Consider the following 19,849-nt stretch of genomic DNA (forward strand, 5'->3'; position numbering starts at 1 on the left):
CCCCTGAAACTTCAAATATCTGGGGATGGCGTAAGGGATGACAACTCTCTCGCTGCTTGAATATTCGCTTTTATTCAAACGCCAGAGGTGAAGTACAAACTGTAGTTACACGGCATTTTTGTTTTCCTTAAAAACAGTTCTTGGGTTACAGAATTCCAAACAACTTTCAAAACTAAGTTGTTGAACAGTTTCACCTAAAATGTCGTGGGTTGTTTTTTTTTGTTTGTTTGTTTTGTTTTTGTTTTGGTTTTTTTTCAATCTGTTTAAAAAAGGATTTGAGTTAAAGGATTCAGGATTAAAAGCTGTTATATTTTTTCACTCTACAAAAAGGAAAGTGAGGATGCAGTTACAGATAGTTCACCACAGATTCCCATTTTGGGGGGACTAAGCTTCTAGAAATATCCTCAAATCCAAATGCAGCTTTTTCTGAACCATTAGTGGGTCATTTAACCTAAAAAACACTGAAATCCTAAGGGAAGTATCTGTTGCACCTGGCTACAGCTGCATGTCACACTGCTGCTAGGGAAGAACAAGCAGTACATAAAATTTACATGACAAAAATTAACGACAAAAATAGGGTCAACAGATTTTCGGTATCCTTTCCTGTCCTAAACCATTCACTAGACTGAAAAGAAGGATGAAAGTTTTATTTAAATCGTGTGAGTTAAAATTTTAGGGAAACTCAAGTCCTTGTTATCACCAAAGGACAAAACAAAGTTGTAAGTGACAGTTTTAATTCCTGAAACAAATCAAAAACACATACAGGTCCTTTAGTGTTTTTACAAAGACTTTCCTAAAGGATTGAATTCATTTTGGTGGAGAACAGAAGAGGGAGAATCTCTTTGCTGTGAGACTAAAAATCAAAGACAAACCCACAAGATGCAATACTAGCATTTGAGAATATAACTTAAAAAGCACTGTATCCTGTGAACAATCACTACTGATTACAGCAAAAATATTATACATTTACTTTTTTCATCTCTTAACATTATAAGATAGGTTGGGCAAATAGCTGGCACCAAAAAATTGATGCATGATAGTTCCAATACGTTAAACAAAATGTACTATATTAGAACATTAATATTTAAAAATTTATGGCGACTTCTCGTCCAAATTCAGATGGTTTTACTGCTTGTTCCGAGGAACCTCGTTGACCCCTCTGGAGAATTAGCAAATTACTGACTTCACCTTCTCTCACAGTATCCAAGGTGACTAAAGCTTAACTCCCAATGGAGACATGAACGGTATTATTGGATATTTCAATTACTGTAACAAACCAGTGTCACATTTTAGCAGAATCTCCCAGCAGTGTCATAAAGTGTGTCCCAGTTTTTCCAAAAGGGCTTCCTCCCCCACCAATGTAACAAGTCACTCCAGCACCTGTTGGGTTTCAAACACCAGCAGGAATCTAACACTGACCCAAACAAACCCCTGTGAGCCATACAAGGAGCTAAGATAGTTTACTCACCCTCTACTAATTATTAATTTTGATTTCCCATTTGTAGAGTAACATTATTGTAAAATCTAAGTATTGGCAGCACCTGCGCTGCTGGTTTAGTTTCTGCCAAGAGCAGTGCAGGTGCTGCTGTATTTGCTATACATTTTAATTGAACAAGTTTAATATACAATTCATATTTGAGCATTATGCCATCCCAGTCCACACTGTCCATCAAATCAAGGTGATGCTGCAATAAGATACACGATCTGATTTAGCTGATAAAGTTCCTCATCACGTATCGTATCCGAGACGGATCCAGTCCTTTAGGAACAGCCTGAATCCAGAGGCAATCATAAGGAAAAAACCCAGTGAGCTTTATGCAGGTGAGCATTCTGACAGTGTTTAATGGTTTGCAGCATCTGCCTGTCGGGGCCAGCCTTCCTCCTCCACGCCAGAGTCGTATTCCTCCTCGGATGACTCTTTAGTGGGAGCCCTGGAATTAAAACAAATGATCAGATACATTAGAAATTGAGGGAAAAACAGTTTCCAGAAGTTCTGGAAAAAGTTCTGACCTTCTGATCTGGAAATGGTGCTGTGCACATTTACAGTACCACCAGTACACAGTCTCACTGAATTCAATTAACCTTCTGATTTTCAGTAAGCTGTTTGACTTAATAAATTTAATACTTCTGGTCCTCTACAAAATCACTTAAAGCATCAGTGTAATACTTTCCACTCCCACCACGCTCTGAGACACCAGGTGTGCTGAGCCAAGCTTCAGCACAGACAGATGAGTACATGTACCTCAGAGGAGAAAGTCACTCAAAAAACATTGTCAGGGGTAGAAAGCAAGACAGAATTACTAGATTTGAGAACTGAAATTTAGGAACTAATTTTTTAACCTGACCCATTCTCTCTCAGCTCTCAACGAAAATTGTTTCCTTTTAATCCAGATTTGTCCAGTGCTTTCAGCATTCCACATCATTACCATAACATGATCTTTACAACATAAAATTGATTATTTTAACAAGAGTTCAGCATATCAATAGATGTGCCTTTGTGGCTCTCCACTGCTACAAGAGTAATGCAGAAAACTGCAGCAGCCTGGAGCTTGTATCAAAAAACCACTTTGGTGGTAAAAACTAGGGGGAAGGAAACAGTTCCATTTCAGAAATGTCAGTACAGTCACAATTATAATTTACTGCTATTTCTACAGGTATACACACATAAAAGCCTTAAAGTAACTTCATATATGTTATTTTTAAATTTCTGTTTAAAAACTAAAGCATGACAAACCCAAGGTTCCTAGGACAGAATGGGCACTAATTCAGCTGTGTACAATATACAGAGCATTGGATCTTTTTTAGGTTGTGTGCATGGATTTGTATTATCCCATCAGAATACCTGTCTAGTTGTATTACTGGTCTGTTCTGCTACTTCTGTCATGGTTTACCTAATGTATCCTGGCTCTTTTTTGCCTTCTACAACATCTTTGTCAACTTCCACGCAAACGATGTCAGAATTGGGCACTTCAAACATGGGCTCCAGCAGCAGCTTTTCCTACAAAGAAAATAGAGGAAAAAATATTTCTGTACACCCTCTTCTACATAGCAATGTGGTCAGCAAGTGATTTTCAGAGGTAAAGATTCTTCTTGGAAGAACTCTGAAAATCCAGTTTTAGAAAGACTCATTGTATCCATATAAGAGTTAGAGCTAAATGAAGTTTTGACTGAAAATTGGCACACAAATCCAGGGAGCTTAATTTACTCTATGTAAGACTTAATTTACTCACCATTATAGATCGAAGACCTCTGGCACCAGTTTTTCTGTCCAGGGCCAGTCTGGCTATAGCCTTCAGTGCATCCTCAGTTACATTTAATTCACACTACAAAGAGAAAAACGGTAAGTTCAGTTAATAATTTCATTTATAACTTGGTGTGTTGAGTGCAAGCATTACTGGAAACACCACTGTATTTATAAACACGAATACTGAAGAGTCAGTCATCCAATAAAGATTCCAACCTTATCCATGCTGAACAGAGCCTGGTACTGAGGGACCACGGCGTTCCGGGGCTCCGTGAGAATCCGCACGAGGGTTTTCTCATCCAGGCTGTGCAGAGGAACCACCACAGGCAAACGTCCCACAAATTCAGGAATCATGCCAAACTCTATGAGATCTCTGGCTTCCACATGGCGCAGCAGGCGATCCTTCTCCTCAATATCTTCCTGTGGATCCGACTCCCCACTTATGTTGGCAAGATCAGCCGCTGCTGCAGCCCTTCTGCCTTTCCCCAGGTTAGATGGTGTCCCAAATCCTAGATACTGCAAAACAAACATGGTTCTGCTACAGAACTGCAATAACTGAGTTTTCTTGATGTAAATAAATCACTTTCCATGTGTACTAAAAAATCTGCACTGACTGATGCCATTACATATTAATTCAAGCTCAAAAAATTACTTATAGTAAAACCAGACCCCTTGCACACAGTTTCTTATAACATTGACCCTCAGTGAAGGATCAATACATGAGCCTAAGAGCAAGTTTTTCTTAAAATAAAGAAGGTTAGTGATGTGTCCTGGTCAGTTTACAAATATCAGTGACACTTCATAAGTGAAGCAAATGCAGGCAAATACGTTTATGTGAAAATCTACATTAACGTGAACAATATTTCAGTCAAATTAGAAACAGAGTCCGCATTTTTCCAGAAAGCTGCAGACAGAACTCTGTCCCCAGACACCAATATATGAAAGAGTGAACTGCATGACTAGGTATTTTAAGATAATGACTGTTTTTAGCACCATTTGCTCAAACAAATAAATTCAGTGTGTCTACAAATACAGCAAGATCTTTAGAAGTCAGTACTGTGAACGGTAATTAAGATGATGATCTTTCAGCTCAGGTACAGCCTGATGCACTCACTTTTTCATTTTTCCTCCTGCTGATAATTCTGTCAAGACCATTAAAAGCACCAGAAGCTACAAAGAGGATGTTTGTTGTGTCCACCTGCACCGTTTCTCCACGGAGTTTACGAGAATTCTTTTCTGGAACATTTACTATTGTGCCTTCGAGTAATTTTAACAAGCCCTAAAAGAAGGAGAGAAGAAATAGGCAATGAAAAATTCCTCTGTGTAGCATCATGTAAGAGGGCACACAATGCTGTGCTTACTTTCACGGATGTATTTACATTTTTTGCTCCCTTATGCCTTTATAGTAAGTGTCTAAAGAAATGAGTTTTCCATATGAGAATCGCAGTCAAGGACAAAAATCTTTCTTTAATGTGACCCTATTGTGACATTATGTGCAGCACGTAGTGATGAGTTGCTCTAAGAGTTTTGTTAAAATGAAAAATGTTATCTGATCTTGCCTACATTATGCAACTTGCTGTGTGAATGCTGACAAGATGTTTTTCAATTAAAGCATTTCAATGAAGCCACTCTCAGATTGCTTTTATTTTCTTCAATGAACAAAGTCAAGAGGCAAGATGAGGGATTCAAAGGTGATAACTAAGGAACTGAGGAATTATGACTATAAATACCCATGCTGTTTGACATATGACAGGATATGTCCACTCCACGGGCTGTTCACTTATGAAGTAAAAATCACTCCAGGGAAGTATTTACCTGTTGAACACCTTCTCCTCCAACATCTCGTAACTGATGAATACCAGGGACGCTGCCAATCTTATCTACTTCATCCAGAAAGACAATTCCTGCAGTTACAGAGAATGGATTTAAGGAAGACTCCACTTTTTAACAGAAGCAAGAATTTACAGGGAATAACAGCAGCAGACTGTTCTTCTTCCCTACTATAGACTTTAAAAACATTGGTATTTTGTCCAGCTATGGACAAGGACAAAAGTACAAGATGGAATAAACCTGAGAAGAGCTCTAAGTCTCTCTGATTTAAAGTGTTAAAATTTAGGTACATGCAAGAGGAATATAAATTACTGAAATACTGGTGGTCTTAAAAGTTTTGAGCACTTAGGCAAAATTAACACACAGTAAAAGTTTACCCTGCTGGGCTTTTTCTACGTTGTAGTTGGCATCTTGCAGGAGTTTTGCAATGACAGATTCAATGTCTTCCCCAACATAGCCAGCCTGGGTCAAGGTAGTACAATCACAGATAGCAAAGGGTACATCCAGGCATTTAGCCAGAGTCTGAGCCAGCAAGGTTTTACCTGGTAAAATAAAAACTGCATGTTACAGCTGCCATTTATTTCTCAAGAGCACACAAACCCAAATATTTGCAGAGGGACTTCTAACAAGGGCATGTAGTGATAGGACAAGGGAGAATGGCTTTAAATAGAAAGAGGGTGGGTTTAGATGAGATATTAGGAAGAAACTCTTCCCTGTGAGGGTGGTGAGGCCCTGGCACAGGTTGCCCAGAGAAGCTGTGGCTGCCCCATTCTTGGAAGTGCTCAAGGCCAGGCTGGATGGGGCTTGGAGCAACCTGGGCTAATGAAAGGTGCCCCTGCCCATGAGCATGGGATGCTCATAGAATGAGATGGTCCCTTCCAACCCAAACCACTCTAGGATTTACCATAGGATCATCATTGTAATTATCAGACATTCTGAACAATGCCAGCATGTTCATATATTCACATAAGAATATTTTACAAGGGAGATGGTTTTCATAATCAGTGTTTTTTACGTTGGCAAGCTGTATTTCTGATTTTACTTGAACAGTGCACATTTAAGGCAGCTTGAAATGCATACAGTGTCACAAATAAAACGCCACACAATATAAAATCCAAAACACATGTACTTGCAGAGTTTAAAGATTAAATAAATCAGTAGTCCTTTGCAGACACTCAGGGTGCAGTGCAAAGTCCAATTGCTCCTGCTTTGAAGTTGGGAAGAAACAGAATTAAAATATTATTTAGTGAATGTTCTCCCAAACAGTCTGCAAAATGCCATCACTTCAGCACAAACGCTCCCACTTCTTATGAACACACAATATAATTTCTTTTTACAACCCCCTGCAGCTGATCTCTCCCAGAGGTGAAACAACTCTTTCTAACTGCAGCATCTCAGCTTGCCAGCAAAAGCAGAAAAACTATAAACGCATTTTATTCCAACTTCATCAAAGTGGCATCTTTTATTTGGTCAGTAAATATAGGCATTAAAAATAGAAAAAAAAAGAAATCCACACGACTACAGCTCCTTCCTTTTTAAGGTTACTTAGCTCAGTGTGTTAACATGGCACGAAAGCAGTGAAATCTCAGTTTGAAATTCACAGTTTAGTTTTTTTATACACCAAATTGCAATAATCACAGGAGATTTTGCTCCGTTAAGAGCAAACTCCATGAAAAATGTGACACCTATAAAAACATGCAGCTGTGTACCTGATCCAGTTGGTCCAAGTAGCAAAATATTACTTTTTTCAAGTTTTATGTCATCGTTGGGTGAATCTAGTACTTCTCCTCCCCGTTTTTCCTGAGGTATCTGCTGGTTCATTTGTTGCTGCATTGATGCTCCCAAAGCATTCCCATGTGGACTGATTCCAGCAATCTGCAGCAGTTCTGAAGAGAACAATCACAGCACTGTTTGAGCACCAACAAGGTCTGTCATTACCTTAAGTACACAATAACAGCTTGGTCTGTTCTGCAAATCTCTAATTCTCTATGTACAGAAGTTTACAGATAGGACTGCAACAGAAATATGGTGCAGTTATTACAAAAACATGAGTTCCAATCATGTTTTTGCACAGGCACATATGAAAAGAATTTCTAATGATACAGTGGATTACCTAAAAATACTCCTCTATATTTAAAGACAAGACAAAATTTTCAATCCTTAGAAATTAACTCATTTTAACTGTATTTTTTTAAAATTTTTTTTTAACATATGAGAAGAAATAAACCCAAATTGTTGATCTCCATGATGAAAAAAGTACAAGAATTGGATTTTACCCAGCATTTCAAACTAGTCACTAGAGACTATTCTACAGTAACATCAAGAGGAGGTATTGCAGAGGAGGACACGAGGAGAGAGTTCACTTACTTGTAAATCTGTACTCATCCTCCCGTCTTCTGATTTCTAATTCTAAGAGAGAGGATGAAAACAGTAATAAAAAAAATTAAGTTTATAAAGGCTTATAAATTCTCCACCTCTTGCCCTCTTCTGAATACATCTCATCACTGTCTATGAGTGTATTTCTAGCAAGAAATCCCCACATGAACTAGTTTTTATTGCTGTCAAAATTAACCCAAAACCCAATTTGTATGTTTTTAAAATGACAGCAAGCTTTCTACTTCTTAAAACAGTAATGATCTGTTACCTCTGATTAGATTTTCACTTTAAAATCACCTATAGAAGGGAAAAAAATGCAATAATATAATTTTGTTTGAAAAGGCTTCCTTAAACTCTCCCATTTATATCTGAGTGTTACAATGTAAGGCTTTACATATTTCAAAGTCTTATTTGTTATAAACATTCATTATCAGTCTCTCTGGGTATGCACCATGTTATCTCCCTGTGGAGGGTCAGGAACTTCCTGGTGCCAGGTACACAGCTGCTCTCCTAAAATCACCTGAACAGTGCTACTAATATTCCCTCCTCAGTTTAAAGTCTTATTTATGTAAATTTAAAAAAATTAAAGATTTCTGTTTGCCTAACATGGGGTTTTTTTGCAACACAGAACAAAACATCTTAAAAAAAAAAAAACAAGGCACACTTTGAGTCAGAGATGGTAACTTAATCCTACTTCTAAAAATAAATTAGATCAACATAGCTACACACTTACTCAGTAGGAAAAGTACAGCCAAGAGTAATTCCATCTATACCTGCTAGATATGGAACAATACTATGGTGACCACTGGATGCTGCCAGCAGCAGCAGTTGAGGTTAGAAATCTAAGTACTCATCAATTTACCTATGCAAAATATCACCTTCCTGCATTGTTGCTTCCAGCTTAAGCAGCAGATTTACTGCTAAGCAGTAAATGAGATTAGAAAGAAAAATTTAGGAGGCTTGCCTTAGAAAGTTAAAGGAGAATACCTAATAATATGTATCAAAGAAAAGGGCTAAACATTTAATATAGTAGGCAACACCCCAGGCACCATAAACCTTCTGGATTACCATTTAAATACATCACAGGAGTTCACAGTGAAAATTAAATTTAACAGAAATTCTTTTAGATCATCTCACTTACAGAACATCTAGTGTCAAGGTGAAACCTTTCTCAGATTTATTAAGTTAGGGTCCTTAAATCATAAGTTTTATTTGACCCGAAAAATACCAAACATCATACAAACCTCTTGGAGTTAAAGAAGTCTGCTTTTCAACTTCTGCTTGCTGCCTCAGGTTAGCTGGGATATTATTGTAGATCCTCTTGTAATGATTATACACAGCAACTGAAAGCACCTTCTTGGCAAAACACTGACCAACAACGTATTTGTCGAGGTAGTTGTAAATCTGAAAAATAACTCAATCTTAGCAACACTTCTAAATCACCTTGCAGAGAAACAAAAAAAAATTAGTATGTTGTGCCAAAGAGGGACTTTGATCTAAAGCAACCATTACAGACCTGAGAAATAGAAACTCAATATCTAAAAAACCAAAATACATTCCTGTTGATAAGTTTACTTAAAAAACATAGCTCTTACACAATCACATTGTGTCTGCCAGTTCTGCCCTAATAATACTGTGTAGACACAGTCATTTTCCCCTGAATTTGTAAGAGGAACAGAAATTTCAAGAACACTTAATTTCTTAAAAGAGGCCTATCAAGGAGCTTCAGAGATCACGACAGTCCACCAGGAACTGAGAAACAGCAAAAGCTGCCTCACTAATCAGGAGAGGGAAACCAAATGACTTCAGATGGGTCATGGCCACAAGCTAAGCAGCCACAGCTCTCACCCAAAACCAGGCCAAATAAAAGGCTCTGCAACTACAGGAGGAAGCTGATAAAATAAGGATGCAGAACGTGAGGCCGTAGCAGGAAATCAAAGATACTCTAGTTGGTGAGGGATGAGGTTACTCTCAGGGTCCCAGGAGGAAATCAAGGTACTGGACTTCAGTCACAAGACAAAGGTAGAGGGAAACAAGCCCAAATACTTTTATTGGATCTACTTGTTCCCTTTATCAGTGCTCTGCTGGGTCACACAGCTCTCACAGGTTTAACCTTGAGCTAATCATCTTTATTGTTTGTTGCTCTGTCACAGCAGCCCTTTACATACCTGATGTGGGCTAAGTGAAGCATTTCACCCTGCTGGAATACAAGGGGACAAGAATCAAGAAGGAATTAAGAAGGTACCTTTTTCGGTGGGGGTGGTGGCTTCTGCTGGAATGCCAATTTCACAGCTTCTGCTGCTGACTCGGGCTCTTTGATGATGCTCTTTTTTGTGTCTGCCTCTGACAGTACAACAAAAAAGTGGTGACACTTCTCACACTTCACAAAGCGGGTGGAAGCTGCAGAAAAAGTGAAACAAAATGGTGAGAGGAATTGCTTTGACAGCATTCACTGAACTGCCTGAGTTCGTCACACAGGACAAACACCTGTAAGACAGCACAGCCACTTCCCCTTCCTTCACCACAGCCACTTCCCCTTCCTTCACCTTAGAAGATTTAAAAGCAATTACTGGCCTGTGAAATTTGACACAGAGGGAATACAGTTTGCCCCAAAAAGTCACAACATAGACAGCAATCAAACAAGGGATTAAAAAGCAAAAATCTGATATTTCTCCAGTAGCACTACACTTCATAGGAAACTTTGCACCTCAGAGAGGCAAGATTAATGAGGGCTTTTTACAGAAATTGTTTCTAACTCTCAAACTAACAGAAAAAGAAACATTGTGGTTAGGGACAGACTAAGGTGAGGTGAAGCTAATTTAGAATATCAAAGACTGCTTTGGCAGCTCCTGGTCCTGCATCCCACTGGCTTTGGAACACTGTGGGTCAGGCTCGAGTCACCCGAGCCCAGGACAGAGAGTGCAGTGGGGTCACACAAAGGGCTCCACAGAGGCAGCTGAGGTATGCAACAGACCCTCAGGACTTGGATGTTTTGTAAGATCTTCTGCTTATTTATTTTTATTGACAACAGTGGAACAAATTTCTTTCAAATTCCAAAAGCTAAATCCTCCTACCGCTGACTTTGTGAACTATGTCTCAAGAAATCATGTTACCTGCAAAGAGTGGTTTCAAAAGCCTGGAAACTAGAACCTGCACTGCTTCTCTTTTACTTTGGAAAAGCAAAGTTGAAGTAATAAAAATAGTCAGCAGAGAAGAATAATAAAATATATTTGCAATTCAGATTAGGTCCTTTCTAACCATATTACTGTGCTATTAAATGCAAATCACGTGCAATGGCACTGGTTTAAAGTAAATATATTTGTAAATGCATTCGATTAAAAGCAAAGTAAATGTAGCAAAACAACCACACGAAACATTTCAATGTCCAAAGTTCTGAAATCATAAAAGGTTTTTAAAAAATGGCCTGAACACTGTAGCACCAGCCGATTACAATAACACCCTCTAGCAATAAACAAGCTGCTTATTTATAACTTGTTGTTGCCTTCACGGAGCTGGCATCAGCAAAAGAGGAGTGGGTGGGGTTTTCCTTACTATTAATCCCACCTTATACCTGGATAAGCAGGGACAATGGATTATTTTAAGAATGAAGCACCTAATACTGTGACCATCACAGCTTTATCACCTCTAGTCCAAAGAAAATTTGTGTAACAGCCTGAAAGTTCTCCTGGCAACCTTCCAAATGATTTATCTGCCTGGATGGAGAACCACTTGCATGCAGCCACTCCTCTTACATAACTATTATTTAGCAACAATATTGTAGGAAAAACACCCCAAACAACCCAGCCTTTCTCCCAGTGCTCACCCCAAACACCTCTGATATTCTTGATGGCTACAGAGCCACGAGGCTGTTGTGCTTCTTTATATAATGCTTTATTCAGGGTGGAATAGCCAGAGGAATGGTTGCTCCCTTTACAGACCCACAGGAATGGTTAAAAAGATAGAAAATAAAGAGCTGGCCATAACAGCACTGCTGTGCATCTTTAAAACATCGTCCACTAAAAAAATTGAGTACACTTCTCAATTATTTCAAGCAGCACAAAGGAAGGTTATTATAAACTTGCTAATTTTCAGCAAGACCAATAGGGTCTGTAGAGAAAATGATGTATGGGTTGCCTTGGGGAGGAGACTTTGTTATCAAACACATGACACTGGGCAGTTTCTATAACCTACACAGCAGTCTGGGGAAAAAGCATCAATATGACCTTTAACAGAACAAAAAAAAAATTGAGAAATTGTCTCTGAAATGTAAGGACATCAAGTTTAAGTACTGTTATCTCCCTAAATCTGGGCATCCAAAATTGCAGGCAACTTTGCTAATCTTAAATACTGCCACATTTTTATATTTTCTTTTAGCAAACACTTCAAAGCACAGCAAAGAGCCTTCACATAAAATTACCTCCTTGTCATAAAGATGTCTGCAAATATTTACAGTGTGCCAAAATGCAAGTCAAGTGTTGTTTTCAAATCAGGCAACATTACCCCAGAGGCTGCATTTGCACAGGGATTTCTAAAGTCTGTGTGAGCTGACCTTGCTGAAGAGAAAGGCTGGGTTTTTATAGCACAGGAAACCAAAACAATTGGAGGATTAATCTTAAACCTACTTGTAGGGTTGAGATAATGGGCCACTATCAAACTGCTATAAGGTAAAAAATCATCAGGAAAATGAAAGCAGGGGAACTAATTCCCCACTGATGTACAGTGGCAGGGAAGTCTTGCTTTGGTGGATGGAGTCCTGATGGCATCAGGTGGAGACAGTAAAAGCAGCATCTAAATAAAGCTTCTTATGCCAATCAGCTTTTCTGCTATTGGATTTCACTCCACATCTGAGCTCACGTCTTATTTCACTGATCACAAACTCCTTACAGACTTTCACAACCCAAACCAATACAGGAACTGCTGAGAAAAAGAGGTCAAAGCAAAATGATTTTGTTGTTTGCATCACATTTTCCCTTCATTGTTAATCACTGGAAAACCATTGCCAAGCAATTCCCTGGGCAAGATTTGCAGATACAAAGTGAAGGCCCATCAAAAACAACCTCCACTGGATGACCAGCCTGTCACACTGCCACTCAATGGCAATTAAGTTGCTAATGAATGTGGCTTTTATTCAATATTTTGTCTCCCTACTTCTCTCAAAAACCTAATACTTATACTGAAACAAATGCTAATTGCATGTTTTCCTTTGGCTTTAGATATTTACTTAAGCCTCAGCAGGTTGGTAATTCAAACCAGAACTGAGCAAATTCATCATTTTTTCCTGACTAAGCAACATGAAAAGCTTATCCAAAAAAATCAAGTTACAGTAGGTTTAATACAATCTGCAACCCAGTCATTTTGGGCAGAACAGGACAGATTTTTTTCCTTACTAATTTCTGGGTTTTTTTTTTCAAATAGGTTTTAAGATAATTAGAACTTAGCTCTTCTGTTTTCCAGCTGCTTCATACAGTTTGGCTGGGAAGCAGTGTGCTCAAATTAACAGACTAAACCAGAAAGACACAGGTCCTGAGAAAACTTCACCATGAGTCACAGGAATTTTGGAGAAAAGTGGGTTTTCAGTCCCAAGCTCTTTATGGAACCTGTGCCATTCTGCTGCTGCAGTTCAAATGAATTTTAGATTGTATATATCAGACCTTTTCTCCCATAATGTTAGTACGAATAAATCCTCTTCCTAAGAAAGTTTTAAGCATGCTTAAATATTCCCAGCAACACTGACAATATAATAAACCACATCTCTGCTTTCCAGGGATACACAGTGATCGTTCCAGGGCAATGCCTGAATGGTATTTCCAGATAAAAGCACGAACTCCAGCACCAAGGGCAACACCCCAGGGAAGTGAGAGAGTTTCAAAATGACTCTGCCTGTTCATGAATCATAAGAAGGTAAACGAGTTTAAAAATCCTTCCACTGTTTCCAACCACACCTAGTCCAGGGGGAGACCAGCATATTGAACAGCAGACAGGATCGTATTTCTAGTTTCATGGAGTAGGCCCAGACTTTGCAGAGCACATTGTTGCCTATAGTTTCAAACAAACTAGGAAAACAACTTTGTTTCTGGGGGGGAAAAAAAAAAAAGAAACTGAGGCCTGATCCTTTAAGATAAATAAATACATTGTTGTTATTACAGAGTTGCCTTGTGATTCATGACTTTAGATCATTTTAAATGAGTAGCAGCAAATAACAGCACATCCCCTCATTGTTTTCACCAGCTGTGATACGAACAACTGCTGAACACGTTTATGCTGACCTTGTCTTAAGCTTCTTAGTGCACAAGTCTGATTATGACTTGGTGCTTCCTCCTTGAGCCCCACCAACTAACAATGGGTGTTTGCTTTCTGACAACTGTTTTCTAAGCTGGTCTCAGCAGTGCTGAAATACAGTGAAATGTCTTCCAAGCCTGATAGAACCTAAGGCATAACTGACATTAATTTGGATTATACTTCCAAAAAAAGAGTAGCTATTGCTGCTGGAGAACAGGCATTTTGGATTTTCTAGTTGGCCTTCTGTTTGGAATGTACTATGGATCTGACTTTGCCCTAGAAGACTGTTCTAGTAAGCCATCTGTCAGATACTAATTCCTCTGCTGGATAAGCACTTTGGTTATAGTACATGCAGGATTAAAGTTTTATTATTTAGGAAAGAAAGGACAGACATTATAAATGTACATATACACAAGTATATATTTATAGAATAGACAGAGACAGGTACCAGTACTTCAAATGGTATTGTTTATGCATAAAATGCAGCAAACTATTTTAGAACTGCACATTCACAGTTACAATCTGAATTCCACCATAATATTCCCACACATCACAGGAATAACACAAATGTACCCACAGAGACAATAAATGATTACACCAACAGGGCCAAACCAAGCATAACAAGATTTTTGACATCATATAATTAGGTAGGATAAAACTTAAGACTTACACACAAAGGTCTCCACGTGTGTGCACAAGTCACCACATTTTGGGCAGCGCAGCTGGTTCCCTCCTTTCCCAGAGTTTCCAGAGCTTGACTTTTTACTCCCACCCTCTCCAACAGATTTCTAAAAGAGATTTCCAGACAATTATCCCCAAAACAGTGGAGCTGGTACAGCAGGCATTTCGCACGGTGCTTATGGAATCAAATAATCTGAATACTGCAATTGCTGAATGATGAAATAACTGTGGTCAGGATGGTTTAAAGGCTTTGAAAACTCAGGGGAACACGACATAAAACACCTTGAAGTGTGAACACATCTGAATTTCCCAGGTCTGCCAGTTTTGGATGCCCATGGAAAAGGTATCCCATACCTACATCAGAACTGCTTGACTGGCACTAGAACAATGACAAGGTAAACTGTGCCAAGAATGTTTTAACAGTGTATTTTAATGTTTTAATGCCAGAGAAGAAAAGAAATCTTATTTAGAGAGCAATTTTATTATCTCAACTGTGTTCATTCTAAGGGTTTCTGAAGCCACAGCTCTTCTCACTCCCTTGACAGGTGTAGCCATGCTACATCTGTGCTAAAACAAGCATCTCAAATTGCTTGGAAATATGGTATTTTTTTACTTCTAAGGCAGAATCCTACTTGTCTTTCTGCATGTTACCCTGTTTAGTGGTGTTCAAGGTTATAATTTCTTAAAATCTATATCTGTTCTATGCATTCATACTTTGATTCTTGAAAGTTATTATATTTTAGGAAACAGCAAAGATCTCTCTTCCCTTTTCTAAGGCAGTTCCCCATTGTTTAAACCTTGCTTGCCTGCTTATTTCTCCTCACAACCCTTTGCAAGAAAAAAATACTATTAAAATTTTTTAATCTTTTTTATTTGTTTTTTGAATCTAAACCTTCAGAACACACCTGTGTCATCTGGACAATTCCTCAGGTATCACAACACACCATACTAAGGCAAAGTTATTGCCTGTGAACTCTCAAAATGTTATTTGCTGACTAAAGAGCAGTTTTATTCTCAGGTAATCATTTATCTGAAGAAGCTGTTTATTAACTGTAATTATAGAGAACAACTAGGATGAAAACAGACTATAATTGACTAACAAGAATAGAGCTCATGTCCTCACAGTCTTGTCTTGCTTAACACAACTCCCAAATCAGTGCTAAAAAACCACAAACATTTTAAAATGTACTTGCTTTAAAAAACCTACTTGGGAGTAACAGGTTTTTGAAGGAGAATATTCTGATGGCTACTCTTTCCTGTGATCCTGAAACCTGTTGTGGATTTACAAAGTTTTCAAGTGTCTCTTTACACTGGGTAAAAAGATTTATAAAACTGGGAAAAGCGTTGTGGGATGTTTATAAGGTTTCTCTGCTAAAAAACTCACAACACAATTTATGTTTTCTTCACTGCCAGTTGTAGCATTTTGAAGGATTGGAAATGTCAAGAGCTGGCAAAAAATGTCATGATAATTCTAAGTAAAAAAATCAATTAAGGAACATTTTACGTAAACTATTGAAAAACTCAATTTGTGAAGATTACCTTGTTTCCATCTCCAGAACCATCTTTGCTCGCACCATCCTTTGATGCAAAATAAGCTGGTGTTTCTGAAAAGTTCCTAAGAGGAATTCGTTTTAGGGAACAAGTTTCAAAAGTCCCAAGTTTTCCTAAAACAGGGATGCGCGTGCGGCCACACGTAATACCTGGAAAAGAAACGGAGAAATTAAACATTAAAAAAATGTTCTAATCCCGATGCCATCCAACCCCAGAACGTATTTACATTAAATGCAGCTCAAAGGTTTTGGCAACACAACACTCACATTTCAATTATCCAAAATAAATCCTCTGCACCACCTTAATGTTCATCTCAATTAAAGCTGCCTGGATTGTCCAAAAATGACCCAAAAGTAATTTTAGGTCCTCTAACGTCAGACAATGGAGAGTCCCGCTGTGGCATGAAATAGGGAACATCCCAGTTATGAAACTGATCCTCAGAATGATAAACACAATCAACTCACAGCATTTATTGTGAAATAATTCAACCCCTGAAGTCAGACAGAGACCTTTGAAGTGTCTCTTCATTATGCAAAACTTGCCAGAAGGGTGTCTCAGACTCGGTGAACGCATGTCTGGATTTGGCTTTTGCTTGGGAACTCTCCTAAAAACTCGTTTCCAGGAATCTGAGGCACCACTTGACAACAAACTGGTCCCGAGGAAAACTGAGAGGCCGTGTCCTACTTGGCACAGGTAAATCCAGTGTAATCTTAACTTTGCTGAGATACCTTACAGCCAACACGAAAAAAACCCAAAAACCTCATTGAGAAACTAAACAGCCTTTTCCTCCTCTTGCAACACGGGCAGGATTGCATTTCATGGCCGTGACGTGAACCAACATATGTTGTGCTTGTGATTTCAACACCAACAACAGCCTGGAATCCATATCTCACCTCTCTCATTTAAAGAGGCAAATTTTCACTTGCTCTCTGGTTTTGATAAGGACTCTGTGCCTTACTGACAGCAGAGCTGTCAGCAACAACGATAATTACAGACCTGCTGATCATACGTGGTTTTACTGCTACAGAGATGAGAGAGAGAATCCTATTAAAAACTCCAAAACTCTTCTAAAAAAATAATAAAAAGAGCGGTAAGAAGAGTACAGTTAATTTGCTCTGAAAGAGGTAACAATGACAACAAAGAGGTGGAAACTTAGCTGGAAGAGGACACTTAAAAAAATTCACCTACTGTAAGAGGAACATAAAGAAGACAACCTAAAGTTACCAGAAAAACTCTCACAGGCCTCTGAAAAGTCACAACCAAAACAGCAGCACCAAATGAGATTTGAAGCTGATTTATTAACTTAGATGCTGCTTAAGATTCCTGAACCTGAGGAGGACTTGCAGCTATTTTTAACGTGACTAAAAATGAATCTTTTAAAGATGTCTAATAGCATTTCTGTAAACGTGAGGGAGGAACAACAATCAGTGTGCTTTCCCATCCTTAATTCCCCTTGCTGAGTGCCACTGCAACACATTCCAGATTACACAGGAGAAACTATGAAAACATCACAGAAACTTAAAAATATTGGCTCTCTTCCCCAAGCATTTGTGTCTTTCAACTGAGTTTGCAGAGAACTCCGAAGGCTCCCTGTGCCAAGTGCACTTGTCAGTAAAGAATAAGCTTTGGAGAGTGTTTACAATGCAAGAGCTGTTCTTGTCTTGGAGGCTTATTCCTCATAGATTGTTCCTTCAGTGAGAGTTGCTTTAGAAATTGAAAAAAGACCCCTTAAAATAAAACAACCACCACCACCTCACCTCTCCTGAACAAAACCTGAAGTCACCCAACTTTCCTGCAACACAGGGAGATTTGGCCTGTGGAGGAAGGATGAAGCACTAACACACAAGCTCAAACAGCTTAAAGAGACCTGATTTTAATTCAGAGAGCTCCTGTGAGACAGAAAATGCACTGAGAACTGTATGAACTTTGAAGCCATGTCCAGTGTCAAGTGCTGAGCTGGGAAGGCTAAACCAGGGGGGAAAAAAAAAATCATATTACTGCTCCGTCAGCTTGTGGCTGAAAAGCCACGTCCCTGTGCTTGTTGTGAGGTCTGAGTGGCGTTTTTTTGACAAAATATCATTGTGTAATTACAGAATGAAGCAAAAAGAAAATTATCACTGCTACTTTCTTGCATAAATAAGCCCAGAGGCAGATTTTCAGGAGAAATCAACATTCCAGCCTGGCAGCTTCCACTGAATGATCCGGATACTGATAAATATTCCAATGTGTAACAGCTGCCAACATTCACTCACACACCTGGCAGTGGCTCAGGTGGTTTTTTGGAGCAGTAAATTTAAAGGATGTGTCTCTAAAGTTGGAATCAATCCAGGGTGTTCGGATTAGTGCCTTAAGAAGTGACTGGAAGCTCCTTGACACCTTATTAACCTTTAACTGATATTTGATGAAATAAATACTGACTTTTGGGCCAACTTTCAGATATCTTGGAAGAATCTATTGCTCAAGAAAGCAAGGGGGAGACTGTGACAGAAGTGAAGGCTCATCTGTCCCACACATTCTGAACACTCTCAAGTTTGTACCAACCAGCAACAGCAAATAAAGTGTTGATGCCTAAAAGCTTTCTGACACAATAAAGCACCTGGCAGAAAACACAATTCGTTACAAGAAATGCACCAAAATAAAACTTACTTATTTTTAAACAACTTCCAAGGAAAGCTGATACATAAATAATTGCATTACTCTGTATCTGTGTTTTAGCTTCATCTGTTTTTTTGCACAACCCTCTTAAACCTTAGTTCTGACAAAAAAAAAATGCAAATTTAAAAAAAATATAATTCTGAAGCGAAACCAGAACATTACTTGCTTTAAAGTTTATTTTTTGGTGGGTTTACATAAGGACAGGCTGGGGTTGAAAGTACTGTTTTAAACCTTCCAGCACAGGTGATGTCTTGAGATGTAAAATCAACTAACACGAGTTAACCCACCTCTCAAAGGCAACAAATCATCTCTGACTCACCCAGGACATTGCCAAGGGTCCAGTAATTCAAAATATTGATGCAAATGTGGTCACAGTTTTGGGGTGGGTTTGCCTTTCACCCAAAGCACCTCATGGTTTGTCAACTCTCAGTACCCACAAGAACACCAGGAATAGGACAAAAACAGTAAAAAAGCAACAGCCTCCCACCACTTTAACAGAAAAAGGACGAAACCAATAAAAAAGCAACATCCTCCCACCACTTCAGCTTCCAGCGAGTGGTCTGCACAGTCTCTCTTCTACAAAGTTGGAAATAAACAATTACTTTCTGCCCATCGAAACCAAGTTTTTATGAGAAACATTTCAAGTTCAGGCTGCAGAAAAGGTAGGCTTTTAAGCGATTAAGCTAATTAAGCGATTTTAAGCTAATTAAATTCCTTTACTCGCACCGCGGGGTAACACACTCCACCCGACAGCTGCCGAGCATCACTTCTGTCGATACAAACTCTATTCTAGAACGCATTTTCCCACAGCGAGGGCAAACCCCCAGGAGCTTCGCGTCGCACAACGCGGACATTTGCATCAGCAAACGATGAACAGGAGGGACTACGAGTCGCCCCGCGGTGCTGCCAGGGCGCGATAAGGGCAGCGGCGGGGCCGGGGCTGCCCCTCAGGGCCGCGGGGCCGGCGGGCCCGGGCTGGACGGGGGCGGCGCGGGTGGGTGGGGGCGGCGGGTGGCCGTTACCTCTGCGGGCGGAGGGCAGCGTGGAGCCGAGCAGGCGGGCGGCGGCGGCGCAGCTGTGGCAGGACATGGCGAGCGGCCGCGCTCCCCCCGCCGCCGACAAGGCCTCGCTGGCGGCGCCGCCCGCCCCGGTAACTCCCCCCACTCCCGCCTCCGTGACACGGCCTAGCGCGTCACCGCGGGACTGCAGCTCCCAGCGGCCATCGCGCGCCGC

At 39.6% G+C, this 19,849-nt stretch overlaps 1 protein-coding gene across 2 annotated transcripts; it reads right to left on the reverse strand.

Annotated features, from left to right (window-relative positions):
• Positions 1-49: 49 nt before the first annotated feature.
• CLPX (caseinolytic mitochondrial matrix peptidase chaperone subunit) lies at positions 50-19,759 on the reverse strand. 2 transcript variants are annotated; one of them, XM_027644129.1, is made up of 14 exons: positions 19,639-19,759; positions 15,950-16,110; positions 14,400-14,517; positions 9,696-9,850; positions 8,695-8,854; positions 7,442-7,483; positions 6,784-6,960; positions 5,452-5,616; positions 5,060-5,148; positions 4,359-4,523; positions 3,461-3,760; positions 3,231-3,323; positions 2,892-2,998; positions 50-1,931 (listed from the first exon to the last, which is right to left on the reverse strand). In XM_027644129.1, the coding sequence occupies exons 1-14, from the start codon at positions 19,703-19,705 to the stop codon at positions 1,841-1,843; spliced, it is 1,890 nt and encodes a 629-aa protein (XP_027499930.1). In that variant the 5' UTR covers positions 19,706-19,759; the 3' UTR covers positions 50-1,840. The 2 variants fall into 2 exon arrangements, with proteins under 2 accessions (XP_027499930.1, XP_027499931.1); XM_027644130.1 differs by lacking the exon at positions 7,442-7,483.
• Positions 19,760-19,849: the final 90 nt, after the last annotated feature.

This window comes from Corapipo altera, unplaced genomic scaffold (assembly GCF_003945725.1).
Source record: "Corapipo altera isolate COAL_440 unplaced genomic scaffold, ASM394572v1 50, whole genome shotgun sequence".
NCBI classification, from domain to species: domain Eukaryota; kingdom Metazoa; phylum Chordata; class Aves; order Passeriformes; family Pipridae; genus Corapipo; species Corapipo altera.

Bases quoted from the DNA above. Each gene is read 5' to 3' on its own strand.
- CLPX (XM_027644129.1), bottom strand. From the start codon at position 19,705: ATGTCCTGCCACAGCTGCGCCGCCGCCGCCCGCCTGCTCGGCTCCACG. The intron at 8,855-9,695 runs GTACCTTCTTAA...GTTATTTTTCAG, and splicing joins CACCACCCCCACCGAAAAAG to ATTTACAACTACCTCGACAA. The intron at 1,932-2,891 runs GTAAACCATGAC...TTTTAATTCCAG, and splicing joins AAAGAGCCAGGATACATTAG to GGCTCCCACTAAAGAGTCAT.